The 21,888-nt window shown below is 35.1% G+C and overlaps 1 protein-coding gene across 4 annotated transcripts in view; it reads left to right on the top strand.

The window, feature by feature from the left end:
• Positions 1-21,091, top strand: part of CBLB (Cbl proto-oncogene B) — a 199,815-nt gene extending 178,724 nt beyond the window's left edge. For all 4 annotated transcript variants that reach the window (XM_057697271.1, XM_057697272.1, XM_057697273.1 and 1 more), the window contains 2 exons: positions 3,918-4,037; positions 17,331-21,091. In XM_057697271.1, the coding sequence (XP_057553254.1) occupies positions 3,918-4,037; positions 17,331-17,590 (380 nt within the window). In that variant the 3' untranslated portion in view covers positions 17,591-21,091. The remainder of the gene's footprint in view (positions 1-3,917; positions 4,038-17,330) is intronic.
• Positions 21,092-21,888: the final 797 nt, after the last annotated feature.

Genomic DNA, 21,888 nt, shown 5'->3' on the forward strand with positions numbered 1-21,888 from the left:
GTTGGATATCCCTCATGATATTGCATTAAATACCTACTCAGACCTACCTCTTGATTCCAGCATTCAGTGCCCTGCAGGGTCCACCTTTCCAGTCTTACAGCCCAGTGACTGCTCTACAGTAGTGATTTTCAAACCACAGGGTCCTGTGTTTCTGCAAAGGAGCTTTAGGATTCCTGTGCAGTCAGGGTGGGGAAGCGAAGCAGGGGACAGCTCCGATGCTGCTTTTATCTATTTTCTATTTTAGGCCTTCATGCAAGATTTCTTTTGGCAAAATAGTAATGCCCACTGCTGTATATGAGCCATCTACTCTGGACAGGCCAGTCATATCTTAACAAAACCTGAAGAGTCCTCAGTAAAAGCTTCACACTTTCCTGTCTCCAAACTCAGGGCTACTGCTAGCATATACGTGCTTTTTGTCCAAATTACAAAAAGGCATTTCCTTTGTGTTGGTGGGTTGAAGACACCTCCCTCTGCCAGGGCCAGTGCTCCAGGAACAAAGCCAAGGCTGTATTTAAGTCTGCTCATTCCCATTACTGCATGTCTTTGTGCAGTGCACAAAGTTCACAACATATTTGGCAGCCCTCACTGAACCATTTCCTCACTATATTTCTAGCCTGGAATCTCTTTTGAAGTCCTTATCCAATCTTAAAGTCACAATTCAACTCTGAAAGCTGGCCAAACTGACTTCATTAGAGATCAGGGAAGGTTTTCCACGGGATCCAGAGAATGCAATTGCATACGTAAAATACAGAGAGAACTTGGATCATTAGCAACAGTTCTTGGAAAGGGTTTAGGGGTCTGGTTGACTGTGATCTTTATGAAGCACACTCATGACATGGTTACCAAGGGCGCGCACGCCCTTTGAGGGTCGCATTCACAGAGTTCGAATCAGAGATCAAGTGAAGCGAGGTCCTCTCCGGGGCTCAGCCAGTGTGGAGACTGCTGTGTTCAGGTGCTGAAGGATTGACGGGTGGAGCCATGGTTCTCAAATTGCAGTCTAGAGAGCAGCAGCAGCAGCATCACCTAGAAATTTGTTAAAAATGCCAGTTCTTTAGACCTACCCAAGACTTGTTAAATCAGAAACTCTGGGAATTAGACCCAGCAATCTGTTTCCACAAGCCCTTGGGGGTGATTCTGATGCATGCTCAAGCTGGAGATACCCAGGGCTAGGCTACATCTGGAGGAGTGCAGCCAGGATGGGGAAAGGAAGTAAAACCATGCCACGTAAACTACAGTAGATTAAAGAAACTGAGGATGTTTAACCAGAGAGAAGAGAAGATCTTGAGTGTGTATTAGAGTTGCCTTCAACCACAGTAGATGCCATTGTTTTAAGTGTTCAATTTTATTTGCCTCTTTTCCTATACTAGAGTAAAAAAATGGAAGTGTTTCAGATAGTGGGAATAAAAGAATTAAGAAAAAAATTCCATAATGCCTCCTCCCAGAGATAACCAGTTGATAGGCTTCCTTCTTACACAGCATAATTGTGATTGATACATATTTCCCCACTTCTTTCATAGTTAGCAAACCTTTTCCTCCCAGTCTTTCCTTAGTTTTAAATAATCTCTTAAAATAAGTCTTAAAAATTTTCAATTTAGCACTACCATACTGTAAATCACAGGTACTAGTACTCCACTTTTTAGAGTAGACTAATCCCATCATGTTTATTCATTCATTTCTCAAACATGTATTACTGTATAAATGGTACATTGGCTATGGTATTTTCAATTCATATGTTTTAATCCTAAGTGTGGATAAAAAATTTTACTTTAACGAATTTTTGAAGATTTTACTTTTAAAAACTTCATTGATTTTCAAAGTTGGTAATTATTCTACTCTCTGTAGTAATTGTATTATATATAATATCTTTTCCCATTGAAGCAGGAATGCCTCCAAATTTACAACTTGCTACAGAAGCCCAGTTTACCCTGTACCTGACCAGTGGCAAAACTTAGCATGAAGCATCGTAGTGATTCAGAACTGAACTAAGTATTTCATGCTATTTTTGGTAATATTTTTAGTGTACTTAGTGACTTTTTAGGTGCAATAGATTAATGGAGCAATATGATACTACTGTATATTTTGTACTGTTTTTGACTTAGTAACGTATCCAAAATCTAATATTTAGTCTATAGCATATCTAACAAACCTATAAATTTACCCCTAAGGAAATAAAAAAATGTATGTATTATAAAAGACAATCTTTTCTCTGACCTAATATTATATCAGTGATGTTTTAGGATGAACAATAACTGAAAGTAAATTCTATTGAATACTTAACTGTCTTTGGGAAATTTCTAAATTTATGTAGAAATCACAGTTTTTGGTTCCTTTGGTTAGCCTTCCAAAATCAAAAGATTAACATTTGTTGCATGGAATTTGATTTATCTTCTTATTCCTTCCTAAAATGTTTTAGCAAAATTAATGAGGCTGAACCATTGACTTTTCAGTTATTGAAAACTCAGAATCTAAGACTCATTTTAATCTCAAAATTAATGAAAGCAAATTAAGTAGCCTTGCTTAAGTTAAAAAAAAAGTTTCCAGTAAAGCTGGAGATAATTATTGTACTCAAATAGGGGGAAGGAAATAATGACTTCAGCTAGTGAAAATTAATATAAATAGGCATGCATTTCCTTCATAAATAATCTTACATTCCTTCTTACACATTTTTAACATTAAACTCAAACGGAAGTTAAAACAATGAAATATCAGGTCTTCTTTAATAGGTATAATTTTAGCCTTATGTTAGCAATACAAATTTCACAGAATTTGAATTTATGAAAAGTCTGAATCTGAGTTAATTTTGGTAGCTAAAAGTAAATATTTATGACGTGCAGGCTATTTACCAAGCAGTGTGCTTGGTACTGTGTTTCTGTTAGGAGATATAATTCAAGCACAATTGAGTACGATAAGCTCCCTGCCCTCAAAAGAATTTAGAGGCCCTTTGGAGATACTGACAGACATAAAAGAAAGTGTTATGAGAGAGGAAAACAGAGGAGCCCGAGATGGAAGTGGTGGCAGATAAAAAATTATCAGTGAAAGATTGCAGAGGTAATGTTCATCTACTCAGAAAAGGAATCAGTTCTATGAATTTAAACTCATATACTACTAATTTTAAACCAGTTAGCTTTATGGTCCTAACAATTTAATATAGTAGCACTGAGACAGTCTTTTTCTGCCATTAGCTCTGCCATTATTATATTTTCAATAAATATAATTAAGAAGTACAATAATTTTTAATTTGTCTACAATTCAAATTTTCACTATTTCAGATTCCCCCCCTCTGACTGTCAAGGTGGTTTTTAAGAAAAACCACATTTTACTATTTATACAAACCCTTAATGTTAATAATATCATAGTTTTTAATAACTGAATTTATTATTCAGTGAGCCAATGAACAGTTTTTTACATAGGATGCCCAATGTAGTATTTTAAAAGGCACATTATCTGTATGGGAGATTTCATACACATGAATTCATTTAATCCTCACAAATCTCCAATGTCAGGTCCATGTTACAGATTGTGCATGCCTAGCGCTTAGAGAGAGAGATATGATAATACTCTTACAGGCAAAATTCAAAACCATTTTTTTCTTTGACTTTGCAACAGTTTCTATTCACTGTACAGGGCAGACTGGGACAGAAAATTAAAATTAGAAGCAGTTTTTATCATCAACAATTTTACCATCAAATAAGAGATCTGAAAACTACAAAATTAATAGTGTATATTATTTAGGAAGATCATATTTGAGTAAGTGATGAATAAATTAGAAAATATGCAGACAGATTAGAAAATGGCTATCAGTCATGAAATGTTTTCTTATTTTCAAAAAGTTATCTTTATAGAGAATTTCTTATTTTTTTCTTGGGCCAGTTGGCAAAGATAATAGTTTTAATCTGAAAATTATCTTTATTTTTAAGATCCCTTTTTTGATCCAGCAAGTGGCCAAGTTCCTTTGCCTCCTGCTAGGAGATTACCAGGTGAAAATGTCAAATCCAACAGAACATCACAGGACTATGATCAGCTTCCTTCATCTTCAGGTGAGTTGGCTAATAATAGTAATAATAATACCTTACATTTGTACATTGCTTTTTGGAGCACCTTTTTATTCATTATAATTTAATGAGCACTGCCAGCCTAAGAAAGTATTTTTATCACCTTTGCATTTGTTCATAAAGCATGTATTATGAGAAGAATGCCTACAGAATTGTCTCACGGAAAAGGAAATATTAAGCCTTAGTATTAACTTTGACATGTCAGTAAAGCACATTCTGTGATTCAAAATCTATTCACTCTCTAACTTTTGTTTTAGTGTATCAGATATGAGAAATCGGAGCAATGTCTTTATACACTGAACTGCTGCATTCTCTCTTCCTTAAAGGAAGAAATCTCCTTAGAATTAGTATTAGCACCAAACTGTGTTCATTTTCTTTTTTTTTCTTCTTTTTTTAGTATTTATTTTTGGCTGCATGTGGGCTTTCTCTAGCAAGCAGGGGTTACTCTTCATTGCACTGTGCGGCTTTCTCAGTGCGGTAGCTTCTCTTGTTGCAGAGCACGGGCTCTAGGTGCATGGACTTCAGTAATTATGGCACGTCGGCTCAGTAGTTGTGGCGCACAGGCTTAGTTGCTCCACAACACGTGTGATCTTCCCAGACCGGGCTCCTTGCATTGGCAGGCAGATTCTTAACCACTGCACCACCAGGGAAGTCCCCAAACTCTTCATTTTCATAGCTCATTTCGGGCTACCATGCAATGTTCTACTGCCAGTCATCAAGCAGAAGGATGTATCGTTTTAGTAAATACAAGTCGTACCCATAACTATTATTAATGGAATGCTGCTGCTTTGCTTCTTTGGGAGGTCTTCCTCGACCACCAAATCTAAAATAGCTCCCCCTACTTCACACAGTCACTTTCTATCCCTTTTTGTTTTATGTTTCTTCATAGCACCTTTCATTCATTTAGTTGCTTGCCTATCTCCTCTGCTAGAGTATTAATGCTTTGAAGATTCGCACATGGTTTGGTTCACTGCTTTATCCGGGTGTCCATAGAGTGCCTAGCACATGTTTCTTGGATGAGTGGATGGATAGAAGAGAGGAGGGAAGAGTAGCTGATATCTGTGTGTTATGTTGAACATACACATATTTTGAGCAATTAAAACAATATATTTGTCACATAGTTATGAACATCAGAAGTTTTTCCTACGTAGATTTTTGTCCTATATCAATATTTTTCATTAACTATATTTTGGCTTTTTTTGAAGTATAGTTGATTTACAATGACGTGTTAGTTTCAGCTGTACAGCAAAGTGATTGTTATATAAGTGAAAAAATACATATAATGGATAAGAATGGAAAAAAATATATATATAATGGATTCTTTTCCAGTATAGGTTATTACAAGATAATTGAATACGTTTCCTGTACTAGACAGTAGGCCCTTGTTGTTGATCTATTTTATATATAGTAGTGTGTATCTGCTTATCCTAAACTCCTACTTTATCCCTCCCTGCTCCTTTCCCCTTAGCTAACCATAAGTTTGTTTTCTATTCTGTGAATCTGTTTCTGTTTTGTAAATAAGTTCATTTGTATCATTTTTTTTAGATTCCACATATAAGTGGTATCATATGATACTTGCCTTTCTGTCCATCCATGTTGCTGCAAATGGCATTATTTCATCCTTTTTTTATGGCTGAGTAATATTCCATTGTGTATATATATCACATCTTCTTTATCCACTTATCTGTCAATGGACACTTCGGTTGCTTCCATGTCTTGGCTATTGTAAATAGTGCTGCAGTGAACATTGGGGTGCATGTATCTTTTTGAATTAGTTTGTTTTTTCCAGATATATGCCCAAGAATGGGATTGCTGGATCATATGGTAACTCACTTCTTAATTTTCAAAGGAACCTTCAGACTGTTCTCCATAGTGCCTGTGCCAATTTCCATTCCCACCAACAGTGTAGCAGGGTCCCGTTTTCTCCACACCCTCTCCAGCACTTACTATTTGTAGACATTTTGATGATGGTCATTCTGACCGGTGTGAGGTGATACCGCATTGTAGCTTTCATTTGGATTTCTCTAATAATTAGTGATGTTGAGCATCTTTTCATGTGCCTCTTGGTCATCTGTATGTCTTCTTTGGAGAAATGTCTATTTAGGTCTTTTGCCCATTTTTTTGATTTTTTTTTTTTTTTTTTTTTTTTATTGAGCTGTATGAGTTGTTTGTATATTTTGGAAGTTAATCCCTTGTTGGTCCTGTTGTTTGCAAATATCTTCTCCCATTCTGTAGGTTGTCTTTTTGTTTGTGATTTCCTTTGCTGTACAAAATCTTTTTAGTTAGGTCCCATTTGGACTTCCCTAGTGGTCCAGTGGTTAAGACTGCACTGCCACTTCAGGGGTGCAGGTTCAATCCCTTGTTGGGGAAGTTCCACATGCCATGTGGTACAGTCAGAAAAAAAAAAGAATTGAATTAGGTCCCATTTGGTTTTTTTGTTCTTATATCCATTACTGTGGGAAATGAATCCAAAAAAAATATTGCTATGGTTTATGTCAAAGAGTGTTCTGCTTAGGTTTTCCTCTAGGAGTTTTATAGTATCTGGTCTTACATTTACTTTTTTATATCCATTTTCAGTTTATTTTTGTATATGTTATTAGAGAATGTTCTGCTTTCATTCTGTTACATATAGCTGTCCAGTTTTCCCAGCACCACTTATTGAAGAGACTTTTTCCCTCCTTTGTTATATCAATATAGTAATTGACCATAGGTGTGTGGATTTATTTCTGGGCTTTCTATCCTGTTCACTGATCCATGTGTCTGTTTTTTGTGCCAGTACCATACTATTTTGATTACTATAGTTTGTAGTACAGTCTGAAGTCAGGGAGTGTGATTCCTCCAGCTCTGTTCTTCTTTCTCAAGATTGTTTTGACTATTCAAGGTCTTTTGTGTTTGATTACAAATTTTAAAATTATTTGTTCTATGAAAAATGCCATTGGTAATTTGATAGGGATTGTATTGAACCTGTAGATTGCCTTGGGTAGTATAATCATTGTGACAATATTGATTCTTCTAATCCAAGAACATGATATATCTTTCTGTTTGTGTTGCCTTCAATTTCTTTTATCAGTGTCTTATAGTTTTCAGAGTACAGGTCTTTTGCCTCCTTAGGAAGATTTATTCTTAGGTATTTTATTCTTTTTGATGCAGTGGTAAAAGGGGTTGTTTCCTTAATTTCTCTGATATTTCATGTTAGTGTATAGAAATGCAACAGATTTCTGTATATTAATTTTGTATCCTGCAACTTTACTGAATTCATTGATGAGCTCTAGCAGTTTCTGGTGGCGTCTTTAGGATTTTCTGTGTATAGTATCAAGTCGTTTGCAAACAGTGACAGTTTTGTTCTTCCTTTTCAATTTGGTTTTCTTTTTTTTTTTTTCTTCTCTGATTCCAAAACTATGTTGAATAAAAGTGGCGAGAGTGGTATCCTTGTCTTGTTCCTGATTTTAGAATGCTTTCAACTTTTCATCATTCAGTATGATGCTAGTTGTGGGTTTGCCCTATATAGTCTTCATTATGTTTAGGTATGTTCCCTATATGCCCACTTTCTGGACAGTTTTTATCATAAATGGATGTTGAATTTTATCAAAGCTTTTTCTGCATCTGTTAAGATAATATGGTTTTTAGCCTTCAGTTTGTTAATGCGGTGTATCACATTGATTGATTTATAGATATTGAAAAATCCTTGCAACCCTTGGATAAATCCTACTTGATCATGGTGAATGATCCTTTTTGGTGTATTATTGGATTCGGGTTGCTTTTAAGATCAAACCTCAGTTCACAGTGAGAGCTGTCCATTCTGTAACTTCTGAATCAAGATAATTAGTTAGCTGCTTTGAGAATTATCAATACAGTAGTTCTGTACTTGGTGACATGCATGGGAGATGCAAAAATCCCTCTGTAGTTTTGTAAGCTTTTACACTTGAATATAACTCGGGAAAACAGAAAATCTTGGTCCATGTTGTTTTTACCAGTTTACTTTTGGTCATTCCAATATTTCAGGTATCTCCATGGGTACCCACTGAAACACTGTATTTCCATTTGAAAGGGTAGATTTCTAGAATGATGAAAAATGTGAAAGTCAAGACGGAGAGACAGTATCTATCAATAACAATATATATAAGAGAAGGAAGCAAACTCCTTAAGGAAATAATGTTAAAATACAACTTTGAGAAGCGCTCCATACCTGATTTAAAATAACATATTCAGTACCACCAGCTCTGGATTAACAGAAACATACACTCAAGTTACGAGAAGAGTTGTGAGCTAAACGCTCTATTTCCACAGCTTCGTTGCAGTTTGCACCATAACACGTGGGTGTTGTTGAGCCCAGAGGAGCATCATTCACGTATATGATTTGAACTGGTAGGACTTCCAGTTAGCGTTACACTAGAAATTTCAAGGAAGAACATTGAGTCACAACCTCTGTTGAAACATCCCCAAATAGGCATTTACCAGAAGCCTGAACTGGCTTTTACCTGAGTGATAAAATAGTCCTGATTATTACTCAGAGGACCTCAGCTAGCTGTAACGTCAACTATTTCAACCTGCTCCCTGAACTCTCTTTACAAACACAATCAAACCACAGAAAATAAGATACTTTTTTCCAACAAGATATTTGCTCACATGCTGCTTCACAGGATTACCAAGCTGTCCACTGGTTTATTTCACACCAGGAGAGGGACTCAGCTTGCCTTCTGGATTAGATCTGTCAGAAACTTGAGACTGGATGCTGTGTGCCTTTGGGATACAAATAGCGTTTATTCTGCAGTAGCGTTTTTATTGACATTAAGGCCTTTTTGAGATGATCCTTGAGGATTCTGGTGTAATTGCTGCATCTTATAAAGTCCATTTCTCCTATTTTTTTATGGTGATCTAAATAATCGATGGTGATTTATGTATATAAGCGTTCTATGAAAAGATTTCTAACTCAAAAAATTTAATTGATTTTAAAATATTTTCCTTATACCCTTATCTAAAAAGGACATGTGTATGTCAATGTATGTCTGCAGATACAAAGAGCCTTCCAAATGTTTTATTCCTCCCCCCAAAAAAGTTTATAATTTCCAAAGTTTTTAGGTGTAACAATATTTGCTGACATGAATATGTCATAATGATAATCAGAATAAGTGAATTTTACCAGCTTGTGTTAAATTCACATATACCTGTATATGGACCAAACATTTTTGCTGATAGTCTTATTTCTTCACATGGGGTTTATGTCTATACTAGCTATGCATGAGTTTTTATACAGTTTTCAGTTTGCTTTTCTCTTATTGTGAGATATAATGTGCTACAGTTTGAATACCATTCTGTAAAAACCCAGGGGATCCAACTTAGAGTGGAATACAAAGTCTAATGATGATGTTTGTGTTCATTCTGATGAAGTGCAGCTGAGCTCTTGAGATTCTTTTTAACATTCTTAGTATTTAAGAGGACGTTCAAGGTAACACTTAAAAATAATGCTAGAATTTCAGCATATGATTTATATTAAATGTGTTTGTAACTGGTAACAGATATTATTGCCAAGTATACCTACAAAATAAAGGAGATCTTATAAAGGGAATTAATTCCAATACTACTTTTCCTTCACTAGCTTAAAGGAGAAGTGACCAGATGTTGAGTGAATTTTATATTAAGATCTCAATTGGAAATCATGGCTTCATTTCACATAAGAGTTGGAATTCTGTATTGTTATTAGTGATATTTTAAGATAAATTGTGTTTTTAAGATTTTGTTTTGTGTTTCAACAAAGGAAATTGCAGTGTTAGAGAGTTTTACCACAGTTCAACTACCTAAAATGTTTTTCCTTACATAGAGCTTCAGTTTTAAAACCACCCAACATAGGGTCATTTTTCTTACAACTATAATACTAATATAGTTCTTTTATAACCATTTTCTGGCTGTATTAAAAAAGTTATGTTATAACCTTGGCTCTAACAATCATAAATACCTACCATAGTGTATGTGAAGATATTTTATTTGTAATTTAGTGAAAACTGTGTATTATAACATGTCCTTCTAAAATTAAATAGTATATCTGTAGTGGCAGAAATTCAAATTTACATAAATGAGTTCCAGAAATAATTGATCCAACTTATAGGAGAGTAACAAAGTCATAATGATGATGTGTTTGAGATTTCTTTTATGCCTTGACAAGTTAATTTATATTTTTTCTTTTAATTCTCAGTTATTGTTACACTTGAAAAAATCTGTAGTCTTTTATTTTTATTTTTTAATAATTTTTATTTATTTTTATTGGCTGCATTGGGTCTTCGTTGCTGCGCGCAGGCTTTCTGTAGCAGAGAGCTAGAGAGTTGGGGCTACTCTTCATTGCAGTGGCTTCTTGTTGCAGAGCATGGGCTCTAGGCATGTGGGCTTTAGTAGTTGTAGCATGTGGGCTCAGTAGTTGTGGTGCATGGGCTCAGTTGCTCCGAGGCACGTGGGATCTTCCCAGACCAGGGCTCCAGCCTGTGCCCCCTGCATTGGCAGGTGGATTCTTAACCACTGCACCACCAGGGAAGCCCTATTGTCTAAAGAGTCTTGATGTTCCTCCCAAGTGTCATCAGTGAATTACTAAATAATTGTAGCGATTGTCTCAGATTGTATGGAGTAATTGTTTTTAAAGTTTAAGCACTTACTATGGGCCAAATGTTATTAAGTATTTTAAATATAGATAACAGATAATTCAATACATATATATAAAATATATTTTACATGCACAACTATATAATATAGTCTATATAGTCAATATATTGTATATTAGTTTTTAGAAGTTTAAATGTAAATTTACTGTATGATACAGATCTAGTCAAAACTTTAATTTTTATTTTATATTGGAGTATAGTTGGTTAACAATGTTGTGTTAGTTTCAGGTATACAGCAAAGTGATTCAGTTATACATATATATGTATCTATTCTTTTTCAAATTCTTTTCCCATTTAGGTTATTACAGAGTATTAAGCAGAGTTCCCTGTGCTATACAGTAGGTCCTTGTTGGTTATCTGTTTTACATATAGCAGTGTGTACATGTCAATCCCAAACTCCCAATCTATCCCTCTCCCCCAGCCCTTCCCCCCTGGTAACCATAAGTTCATTCTCTAAGTCTGTGAGTCTGTTTCTGTTTTGTAAAGAAGTTCATTTGTAGCATTTTTATTGAGATATAATTGACATACAATAAACTGCATATATTTAAAGTGCACAATTTGATATTTTTTATTAGTCATCTATTTTATACATATTAATGCATATACGGCCATCTCAATGTATTTTTTTTTTTTAGATTCCACTTATAAGTGATATCATATATTTGTCTTTCTCTGTCTGACTTACTTCAGTTATTATGGTAATCTCCAGGTCTGTCCACGTTGCTGAAAATGGCATTATTTCATTCTTTTATATGGCTGAGTAATATTCCATTATATATATGTACCACATCTTCTTTATCCATTCCTCTGTCAATGGACATTTAGGTTGCTTCCATGTCTTGCCTATTGTAAACAGTTCTGCAAGGAACGTTGGCCTGGGTGCATGTATCCTTTCAGATCATGTTTTTCTCCAGATATATGCCCAGAAGTGGGATTGCAGGGTCATATGGTAGCTCTATTTTTAACTTTTTAAGGAACCTCCATACTGTTCTGCATAGTGGCTGTACCAGTTTACATTCCCACCAACAGTGTAGAAGGGTTCCTTTTTCTCTACACACTCTCCAGCATTTATTGTTTGTAGACTTTTTCATGGTGGTCATTCAGACCTGTGTGAGGTGATACTGCCTTGTAGTTTTGATTTGCATTTCTCTAATAATTAGCAATGTTAAGCATCTTTTCATGTGCCTCTTATCCATCTGTATGTCTTCTTTGGAGAAATGTCTCTTTAGGCCTTCTGCCCATTTTTTGATTGGGTTGTTTGTTTTTTGGATATGAGCTGCATGAGCTGTTTGTAAATTCTGGAGATTAATCTCTTGCTGGTCACATTGTTTGCAGGGATTTTCTTCCATTGTGTGGGTGGTCTTTTTGTTTTGTTTATAGTTTCCTTTGATGTGGAAAAGCTTTTGAGTTTAATTAGATCCCATTTATTTTTGTTTTTGTTTCCTTTACTCTAGGAGATGGAGCAAAAAAGATATTGCTATGATTTATGTCAAAGAGTGTTCTGCTTATATTTTCCTCTGAAAGCTTTATATTTATCTGGTCTTACATTTAGGTCTTTAGTCCTTTTTTTAGTTTATTTCTGTGTATGGTGTTAAAGAACGTTCCAGTTTCATTTTTTTATAAGTAGCTGTCCTGTTTTCCCAGCACCATTTATTGAAGAGACTGTCTTTCCTCCATTGTATACTCTTGCCTCCTTTGTCATAGATTAATTAACCGTAGGTGCATGGGTTTATTTCTGGGCTATCCTGTTTCATTGAAATTTTTGTACCATACTGTCTTGATTATTGTAGCTTTGTAGTATAGTCTGAAGTCAAGGAGCCTGATTCCTCCAGCTCTGTTTTTCTTTCACAAGATTGCTTTGGCTATTCGGGGTCTTCTGTTATCTCCATACATATTTTAAGATTTTTTTGTTCTAGTTCTTGAAAAGTTTCATTGGTAATTTGATAGGGATTGCATTGAATCTGTGGATTGCCTTGGGTAGTATGGTTGTTTTGACAATATTGATTCTTCCAATTTTTTTTTCTTTTCAATGTCTGAGAACTAAAATATCTGTAGTCTGTCTTGATGTCCATCCCAAGTATCATCAGTGAATTACTAAATAATTTTAGATTGTCTCAGATTTTTAAAATTATTATTATGTATAGTTTTAAATATAGGTAACAGATAATTTAATATATAACATATATAAAATGTTTTGTATGTGCAACTATAAATAATAGTTTATGTATTGTATAGTACTGTTTTGAGTAGTTTATATAAATATAATAGAATTAATGTTATATGTACAATATAAATGTAAACTTACTATAGAATATAGATCTAGTCATAATTTTATTTCCCACAACCCATCTGAAATAGGTATTATTAATGTCAATTTATAGAGGTAAGTGAGACACAACAGAGTTTAGTAATTTACCCAGTGTCTCACAGCTAGTAAATGATAGGATTTGAATCAGTAAGCTATGTACCCATTTATGTTATTGTTAGCCAAGTTTGTTGTTATCCCACCATTAGCCAAGCCAAAAATTAGGTTTAAAACCTCAACTCACACTTTCATGTAACAAAGATTGCTAAGCTGAGTTTGGAGATAACCAATCATAAAATCAAAGACAGTAGCAAAGGAACAGTAGTGATGAAAGAGGCTACTAAGAATTCTAAAATTGTAGTAGAGATTTCAAAACCTGGATTGTGATCATTTTTCACATGACTTTAGGAAGCCACTCACTATGTGCTTTCTGTACCTTTTATATCAGCAATCTCTGTCTTAGATTCTTGAGCAGCTCAGGCCTGTAAAACCAGCAGATGGGCTCTGAGGCTTTTTTTTTTTAATTATGAAAGTATGCACATTAGAGAATAAAGTAGAATTAAAAAGAAAAATCACCAAGAACTCTGTCATCAGTAAGAAACATTATTGCCATTTGGGAGCCCTTCAATGTTGTGTCCACGGAGAGGTTCACACAGTGGAGATCACACTCCACAGTACAAGACAGTATCATAAGTTTCTTACCACATCATTAAATTTTTTAAAATGTCACTTTAAATTATGATCATCCATTTTATATGCTGTCAAACTATTGCTTCTCCCCACCAAAGAGCTAACTAAAAGTGGACAATCACATGCAGGAAATTACTTCATAGTTTATTTAAAAAATTTATAGATATTTTGCATTTTACTTGGTGTATCTGCATTTATTTCTATATTTAAAAATATTAACTCTCTCATATCCTTGAGTAAAATTATGATCCAGGAAGACGTACTGTTTATATCCTATGTCTCCGTATCTTCTTACACTTTTTTGGATATTGTTGCCCTTGCTCACTGGAGTTCAAAAATACCATGAGCATGGACAGCAGCACCAGAATAAAACATCTCCTTCTAATCAGATTTTTAAGGATGACATGTATTCAGGTACAGAAATCCCCACAGCATTGGTAAAATTCATAGTCATTCCAGTGTACTCCAAAACTACAACATAACAGCTTTGGGAGAACTCTGAGATAGGTTCATCTGCTGTTTCATTGCTCCTTTCCATCATCTACACATTCCAAAGTGAATAAGCACCTGGTATCTCCTCTTTTAGACACTGTGAGAAAGAAGGAGTGGAGACAGTGAAGGCTGTCCATGAGTTTTAAGAAGGGGTATCTAAAAAGAGGGATTGGCTTGCTGTAATGATCAGCATGAAAATTGTCTTTTTTTTTTTTTTTTTTAAACAGCTTTTACTATTAGTTCAGGTTGTAACAGATCTTGCTTGTTAATATCTTGCTTAAAAGTTCTGTATAGAACTAGATACTCACTACAAATTCCAGGTTTGACATTACTATTAATTGACATTCCTATTAATTTATAATAATTGCTGTTCTACAGCATTTGAGTATAGTGGTTATCATTATAGATGTAAATGCATTGTCTTGTCTTTTTAAAGGTCTCCTCAGCACATATAGCAAGCATTACATTAATTAATTTGCATACTACCTGACTGAGAAGGGATAAGTAATACCTCTAAAAATGGAGAGACAAAAGTAGATTTGGAGAGAGAGAATTATAAAAGTAAACTACTTAACTCAAAGTCACTCACTCAGTAACCAAACTGAGATGCATCTAACCAATTTCAAGTCTCTATACACGACACAGTTCAACTCTGGGCATTTGTAAGATTCCGAAGAAATGTCAGCAGTGTTTTAGGGAGACAGATTTTGAGTTAGGGCAATGAGGACTAGGATTAAATGAGTCAGGATATATGAGTTTTGTATTTAAAGGGAAAAAAATCTGTCTTTTGGAAAAATTAATCTTTGCTTCAAAGTTTTTTCTTTTCTTACTGAAAATGTCTTCAAAATCTATTGTGATTACTTCCAGAGGTGGTTTGAATCATTTCCTCTAGTTGATATTTCAGATAGATCAGAGGGACCGTCACACCTCTAGTTTTGATTTAATCATTTCGTGTGGGTTTTCCCCCCACCCCACCAACATTTGGTTTAACCTAACTTAGGCTTCCTGAATTATGTTTAGTACTTTTCAAGAAAAGAATAGCTTTCTCAAATAAAATTTATCATCTGCAAATTCCACTGCATTTGGCCAGTATTAATTATAGCAGCCTCACAGAGTGGATAGATTGCTTGGGGGGTTTTCCTGGTGATAGGTGCCATCTTTTTTAGTGTCAGCTACCAAGATCAAAGACACATGTTTATTAAATCTAAAAGTTCTAAATCTTAAAACTTAATTTCTGATTATACTATTAGATGTCTCTCACTGCCATAGCATCTTTCCCAGTTTAATAGTATACATAGCTATATATTCATAGTATTTAGACAGAAACAAAATAACAATATTAGAAAAATTCTTTGAAAATTACCAGTAGAATACAAGGAATTTAAACTTCTGTTTAATTCTCGGTACTTTTCTCACCTAAAATTAAGTCAGAACAGACAATATTTCAGTGTATAAATTCTTTGGTAACTGATTAAAGGAAAGCTTGCTAGAATCTCTAATAGTTTTTTGGAAGTGATTAGAAGCAAAACACCGATTTATTGTCCATCTCTGTATGACATAATGGAAATATTTTATAGAAAAATAAATGAAACCTCAAAACAGTATGCAATTTACTAGACCATAATAATTTGAGATGTTCAGTTAGATAAAAAAAAACAGTACAGACTTTAGCAAGAACCAGAAACTGTGTGTTCTTATGTATGAGCTGAATAAACTTATTCACAGCTATATATTTTTAAACTAGATAAGAAAGGGACAATTAAAAGTAAGACTATCATCCAGTTTTGTGTAGAACCAAGTATCTTCATCCTGGAGGCTATTTTATTTTGTGTATGTTATATTGATATTGCTAGAATTGCATATATGATGATTTTTTTTTTACAAGTTACCTTCTCAGAGAAAAATATACTTGTGAGAAAAATATGAAATAATGTATCAATATCAGGTAATTCTTTATGACTTACATTTGATTATTATTGAAAGCATCAGCTTACAGTATTTCCAGACGCCATCAGGAAAGCTGGCAGGGGAACGGAGGACAGGAGTGTTCTAGCCTCACTCCTTCATTTATTTAACTATGTCCTTGAATTTGGCACTTGTCGATGGTCTAAGAAGAAAGACATTAAATAAGTGCTGATGTCTACCTTGTCTTAAACTCATAAATGTTTCATGGCATATGTTTGACAACTTTTAACCTTTTTTTTAAAATCTAGGCATTTGATATTAAGTACCAGATACAGATAAATGGAAATCCATGATAAAAGTGCCCCATCAAGTTACTAGCCCATGCCCCGGTGATTCCTGGTGATCTGTATGGGGTGGTGGTCTGTAACTAATTTTCTTTTCTCTTAATAAGATTACTTTCCATTCATGGATACCAATATCATTTGGTTTAACTTTGAGAAACTATTATCAGGGGACTGATCTGGAACCAAGTTCTCCACAAATGTTTCTGCTGGCTTTGATTTTTCTCGAGCTAAGGTTTCTACATTGGAATCTGGATAAAGTATTTCAGCAAAGCGCTGACTTTACTTCTGTCCAACCTACTGACTAACAGCAGACTCAAAGCACCTACTATTTCATTATTTCCCCCCAGCACCAGTAAGGTATCACTTTACAGCGTCATTAACTTGAGAAATATGCTAGGAAGCATATTTCTCAGAAGTTTTGCTGTGACACGGGTGGGATGTAGGACGTGGTGGGGATGTTCTGCCAGGAACATCCACAAGTTTGTAACAGTTGCCTCTGGTGAAACTTCCCAAGAAAGTGCCTCCACCATAGTACAGAAGGGTGAGCTGTATTGCCAAAGTGAAAGCTTTTCTTTTTCAGTTATTTTAATTTTTTTCCTCCTGTATCTTTTATTTCAAATGGTTTAAAAAACACTATGTAGAACTGGGAATAATTTGTGTTAATTTCCCAAATTTCCAACACACCCTAACAGTTTTTTTGACGTTCAAAATGGGGACAATATAGAGTATCCAACCGTAATATATAAGAATGGAAAATGGTTTTTGTAGAAAATGAAATGAAAAAATGATGAAAAATGAAAAACTATTTTCATGTAAAATGAGATCGTACTAATGTATGATGTCTTTATTTTTATCTCATTATATAAATGCTGTCTCTTTTTAAAAATCTACACAGATGGTTCACAAGCACCAGCCAGACCTCCTAAACCACGACCCCGCAGGACTGCCCCTGAAATTCACCACAGAAAACCCCACGGGCCTGAGGCAGCGTTGGAAAATGTCGATGCAAAAATTGCAAAACTCATGGGAGAGGGTTATGCCTTTGAAGAAGTGAAGAGAGCCTTAGAGATCGCCCAGAATAATGTCGAAGTGGCCCGTAGCATCCTCCGAGAATTTGCCTTCCCACCTCCAGTCTCCCCACGTCTAAATCTATAGCAGCCAGGACTGTACACACCAGAATGCAAAGCAATTGCTGACTATTCCAGGCGTGTGGAGAGGAGAAAGGTGAGATGGAATTCAAGAGAGAAAGTGACTCCTCCTCACGTGGCATCTTGAGAAGAGAGAAGCTCAGAAGTGCTGCTTCTCAGAAGACAGCTTACTTCTTGCTCAGGATGCCAATGGCCGCGGCTTCCTTATTTTTTCTAGCCATACTTTTAAATCAGGGTTGAACTGACGAAAATAATTTAAAGACGTTTACTTCCCTTGAACTTTGAGTCTGTGAAATGCTTTTCCTTGTTTACAAGTTGGCAAAGTTGCAGTTTTTTAGTTTTGTTTGGGTTTTTTTTTGAAACTTGTACTGTGTTCTTGATGGACCCTCTGTACAGTGGTCAGGTCTGCTGTAACACTGCCCACCAGCTCCCTTGCTGTCTCCGTCAGCAGCTAAGACACATATTCATTGCGATCGCTCCCGTGCCACTCTCCCATCCAGCTCCAGTTCCATTGCTCCCATTTACAAGATGCTTTAAAGGTTCTGATTTTCAGCATATCAGACTAATGCAAAAAAAGTGTGTGGCCTTCACTACTGAGTCTTTTCTTTGGAAACCATCGCTGTTGAGAGATGGGGAAAATCTGAATGTATAAAGCATTTTTTTGGTCAATGAACTTCCTTTTATAAGAAGTTTTCATATAATATAAAAGAGCTTCCCTTTTTGGTGTAAGGTTTGTGATCTTTCATCTTCCACACTCTCATCTTTGTCATCCCAGGGGTGTCACAACTCTGTTAAAATAACAACAACAACAAAAAAACCCTAAAATATTAGAAAGCAACTACTGCAGAGGTGGGGGAAATACACTTGCACATGACAATGCCGTATTGAAGTTATATAATGAAGTCCCCTGCCTGCATTACTTTGAGGCACGCTGAATAAGAGGGCCGTCTCCCAGAAGTATATTAATAATTTTCAGATAAAATTATGACCATACAGTTCCCAAAGCAGAACAGAGTTCATTTTCCTGTTTGAGTGATTACACTCTGGTACCTAGCAAGTGCAGGAACCAGTTCATATTGCAGTGCAAACATTAAATCTTTGATGCACTGTTAAGTGCTAATGCTACTGTGGCAATTTTTTTTTCTTTTGCAAAATTGTTAGTAATTTTCTCTCTGCCATCAAATTAGAGTTCGTATTTTTTAGATTTTCTCATTCATTGCTCTATCCAGTCAGGTGAAAGAAATTTATATAGTTTTGCCTTTTTTGCAAAATGGAGGTTGGTTCTTCAGAAACCGTGTTATTACTTTTAATAAACCTACAAATATTTATTGGCCATCTATGATGTGCTCCACGCTGTCAGGCACTTGTGTTCTCAAAGCACAAACCATCATAAACTGATCCCATTGTAATATTTTGTTATCCTTTGTCCGTGCTTTTGATGGTGAAAGTGTCTCTGCTGGACAAAGCCTGGAAAGTTTCCACCAGTGCTTCAGAATTTTCAGGCAATCTGCTTTTTTTCCCCCTTATTAAGTTAGTGAACAAATGAAATGAAACCAGGTCTATGTTAAAATGCTTGAGCCCACAGAAAGTTTTCTAAACGTGGACTAATTTGTGGGTTTGGGCACATTTCTGCCACTCCTCTAACTTCACACAGTGTGACTGATAGCCTCTCGTCAGGATTTGCAAGCACGTGCCCCAATGTGTGGCAGAGCCAAAGGAAATGAAGAGCCAAGACTTGTGCAGTCATTGCGTTGACCTGGGGAGGGAAGCAATGAATTCCTTTGTTCTTTTGTGAGCTGACACGTGCCCTTACTTGACAGTTTGGTCTCCTGACATGAGGTACTTGAGTCACAGGCCTTGGATAGTTTGTGCTCATGTTTTAATTTCTTCAGCTGATTCTGAGCTGGTTCATGTCCCTGGAAGAGAATTTTTAGTTTGCCTTAGATGTTCTTCCTGTAAGCAGGTATATGAGGGCAGTTTTTTACACTTTTAAAAATTGCATTGGCTAATTCTCCACTGCTTTATGAACTCCATGTTATATCATCATGATTTTTCATTTGTTTTATTAGTTTCTGATGTCACAACATTAGAAAAGCACTGTGTTTTGTTTTGTTTTATGACTTGCTGATCTTAGGTACAGTCTAAAAGCCAGAAGTTGCCACTTCATTGTGATAACATTGTTATAACATTCTTAATAGATTAAGGAAGGATGTAAAATACGAACGTTAGAAAGCATAGTATAATCTCATTCAAACAATTTTCAAAAATCTGTGAAATTTTCCAGTGAGAATTAGAAAATGACTGGTGACAATACAGTAAATTTAGACCCAAAGTTTTTAAAATATGTTTCGCAAAGAAAACTTACTAGCCTCCACCAAAATCTCTCTGTATCTAGTATTCAATAGCAACCACTACTTTTATCATTAAAAAAAAAGAAGCAAAATTTTGTATTGAATGGAAAGAAGGAAACTTCCTATCAAACACTGTCATGAAAAACCTATTGCTACCTATTACCTATGACTTACCACACTCAAAAGTTTTTTTTGAGGACATAATTTAACCAAAATACATTTTTTTAATTATAAAAGTGACTAGCCATTAATGGTTGGAAATGATCCAGGTTTGGTTTCACTGTGATCCAAAAAGTTTGACATTCCTCCCATTTTTCAAGTCTTGGTAATAAGATTATTTTTAAAGCCAGTATGACGTATAATTCGTACAATTAAAATAGATGATGGCCAACATTAACCTGCTCTCCCCTGTGCCCCACATATTCTAGGGGTAGAGGTACTTATCCTCAAAGATAGTCCCGTAAATTAATCTCCATAACCTCTCTTTCCCTTGATGTCTGTAATATCTATCCTGACCAGGTTTTCTAGAATTGAATCAGCAGTGCTATGGTTACCTTGAACTTCCTTCCACAAAGATGACCTTTAGCCCCTCCCCATCCATACTGCCTTGCCTATATTGCAAATAGTCTTAATAATAGAGCCCTAATTGCAACTTCAAAGGGCCTATCGGTTAACTCAGTATTTCACACACAAGAACACTTGCAAAGATTTCTTCATAATGTGAATTTTTTCTCCTTCAGTTCCAGAAGCATTTCCTGCGGTTTAGACGTTATTTTTTCTCTCAGATCTTCAACTTGAAGCTTTAATTTGCACTGAATTATCTAACCTGGTTAAAATTTTAATTTTTTCTCTTATGCTGACAGATTTGGAAGCAAATTACAGTATGTTTTCAACAATACAGGTACTCCCTGTTGACCTGGAATTTTAGTGCTTCTAGGAAGATTTTCCAGAAAATGACGGCAATTGAGTGAAGGGTTTTCTTCCCAATTACTATTTTATTTTTTTAATGCCTTTTTTAAACTTGTCTAATGTGGCAAAATAGTTATGTGTTCAATTAATTTATATTGTATTCATCCCTTTGCAATTCTGGTTATTATGTAAACTCCAGTACTTTATCTGTTCTTTTAAAGTATTTTATAAAATGAATGTTAACAAAAGCAGAGTTGGTATTTTATTTTTCAAATGAATGCAAACATTTCTTTCAGAGCATTTCTATGTTGTATTTTTTTCCTTCGTGGTAAGGGAAAGACATTTCACTTAAGCGCTAACTGGCCAAAGTGGTACAAAGTAGCCATCCCAGATGATTTAGTTATTAAATACCAAAACCATATCATTTAAAGATATTTCACGTAGATAAGCTATTCCCATGCCTTAGAACTGAAAGTCATAGTTATATTAAGATTCTGAATAAAAAATATCATATCTGGGAAAGGCTGACGGTCTTCTGATAACATACCATATAATTGATAATTCTTAACCAAGAGTAACAACTATTCTTTAAATTCTTGATTTTTCTAATCATTTGTTACTGGCCAGTACATATTAGGGAGAGAACAGTGGCGATAAACCATGTTAATAACTGCTTCTATACCAGGAACCATAGCAGAATATTGTGAAAATCACTGGTACATGCAAACTCTCATGAATAGTAGTAATAATTATACCTTCAAAGCACGCACAATTAAATGGGAGATACAAGCACATAATTCCAATACAATAAATACTGTACATAAGTTAGCACATTGTACTGGCGTTATGTGCTTATGGTAAGTGCTGAAGAACTATATCGGGCCCTTAACATATGCAAGGAACTTAGTATTAAAGCATTTCATCCTTTCAACAACCATCACGCTTCTTTCAGGACTGTGAAAGTAAAGTAGGGTGTGAGATGTTCCTTCTGGAAAGTTAGAAAATGATAAGGCTGAGTAGCATTTTGTCAGCCTAAAAGAGAAGG

Source organism: Hippopotamus amphibius, chromosome 10, assembly GCF_030028045.1.
Source record: "Hippopotamus amphibius kiboko isolate mHipAmp2 chromosome 10, mHipAmp2.hap2, whole genome shotgun sequence".
Taxonomy (NCBI): Eukaryota; Metazoa; Chordata; class Mammalia; order Artiodactyla; family Hippopotamidae; genus Hippopotamus; species Hippopotamus amphibius.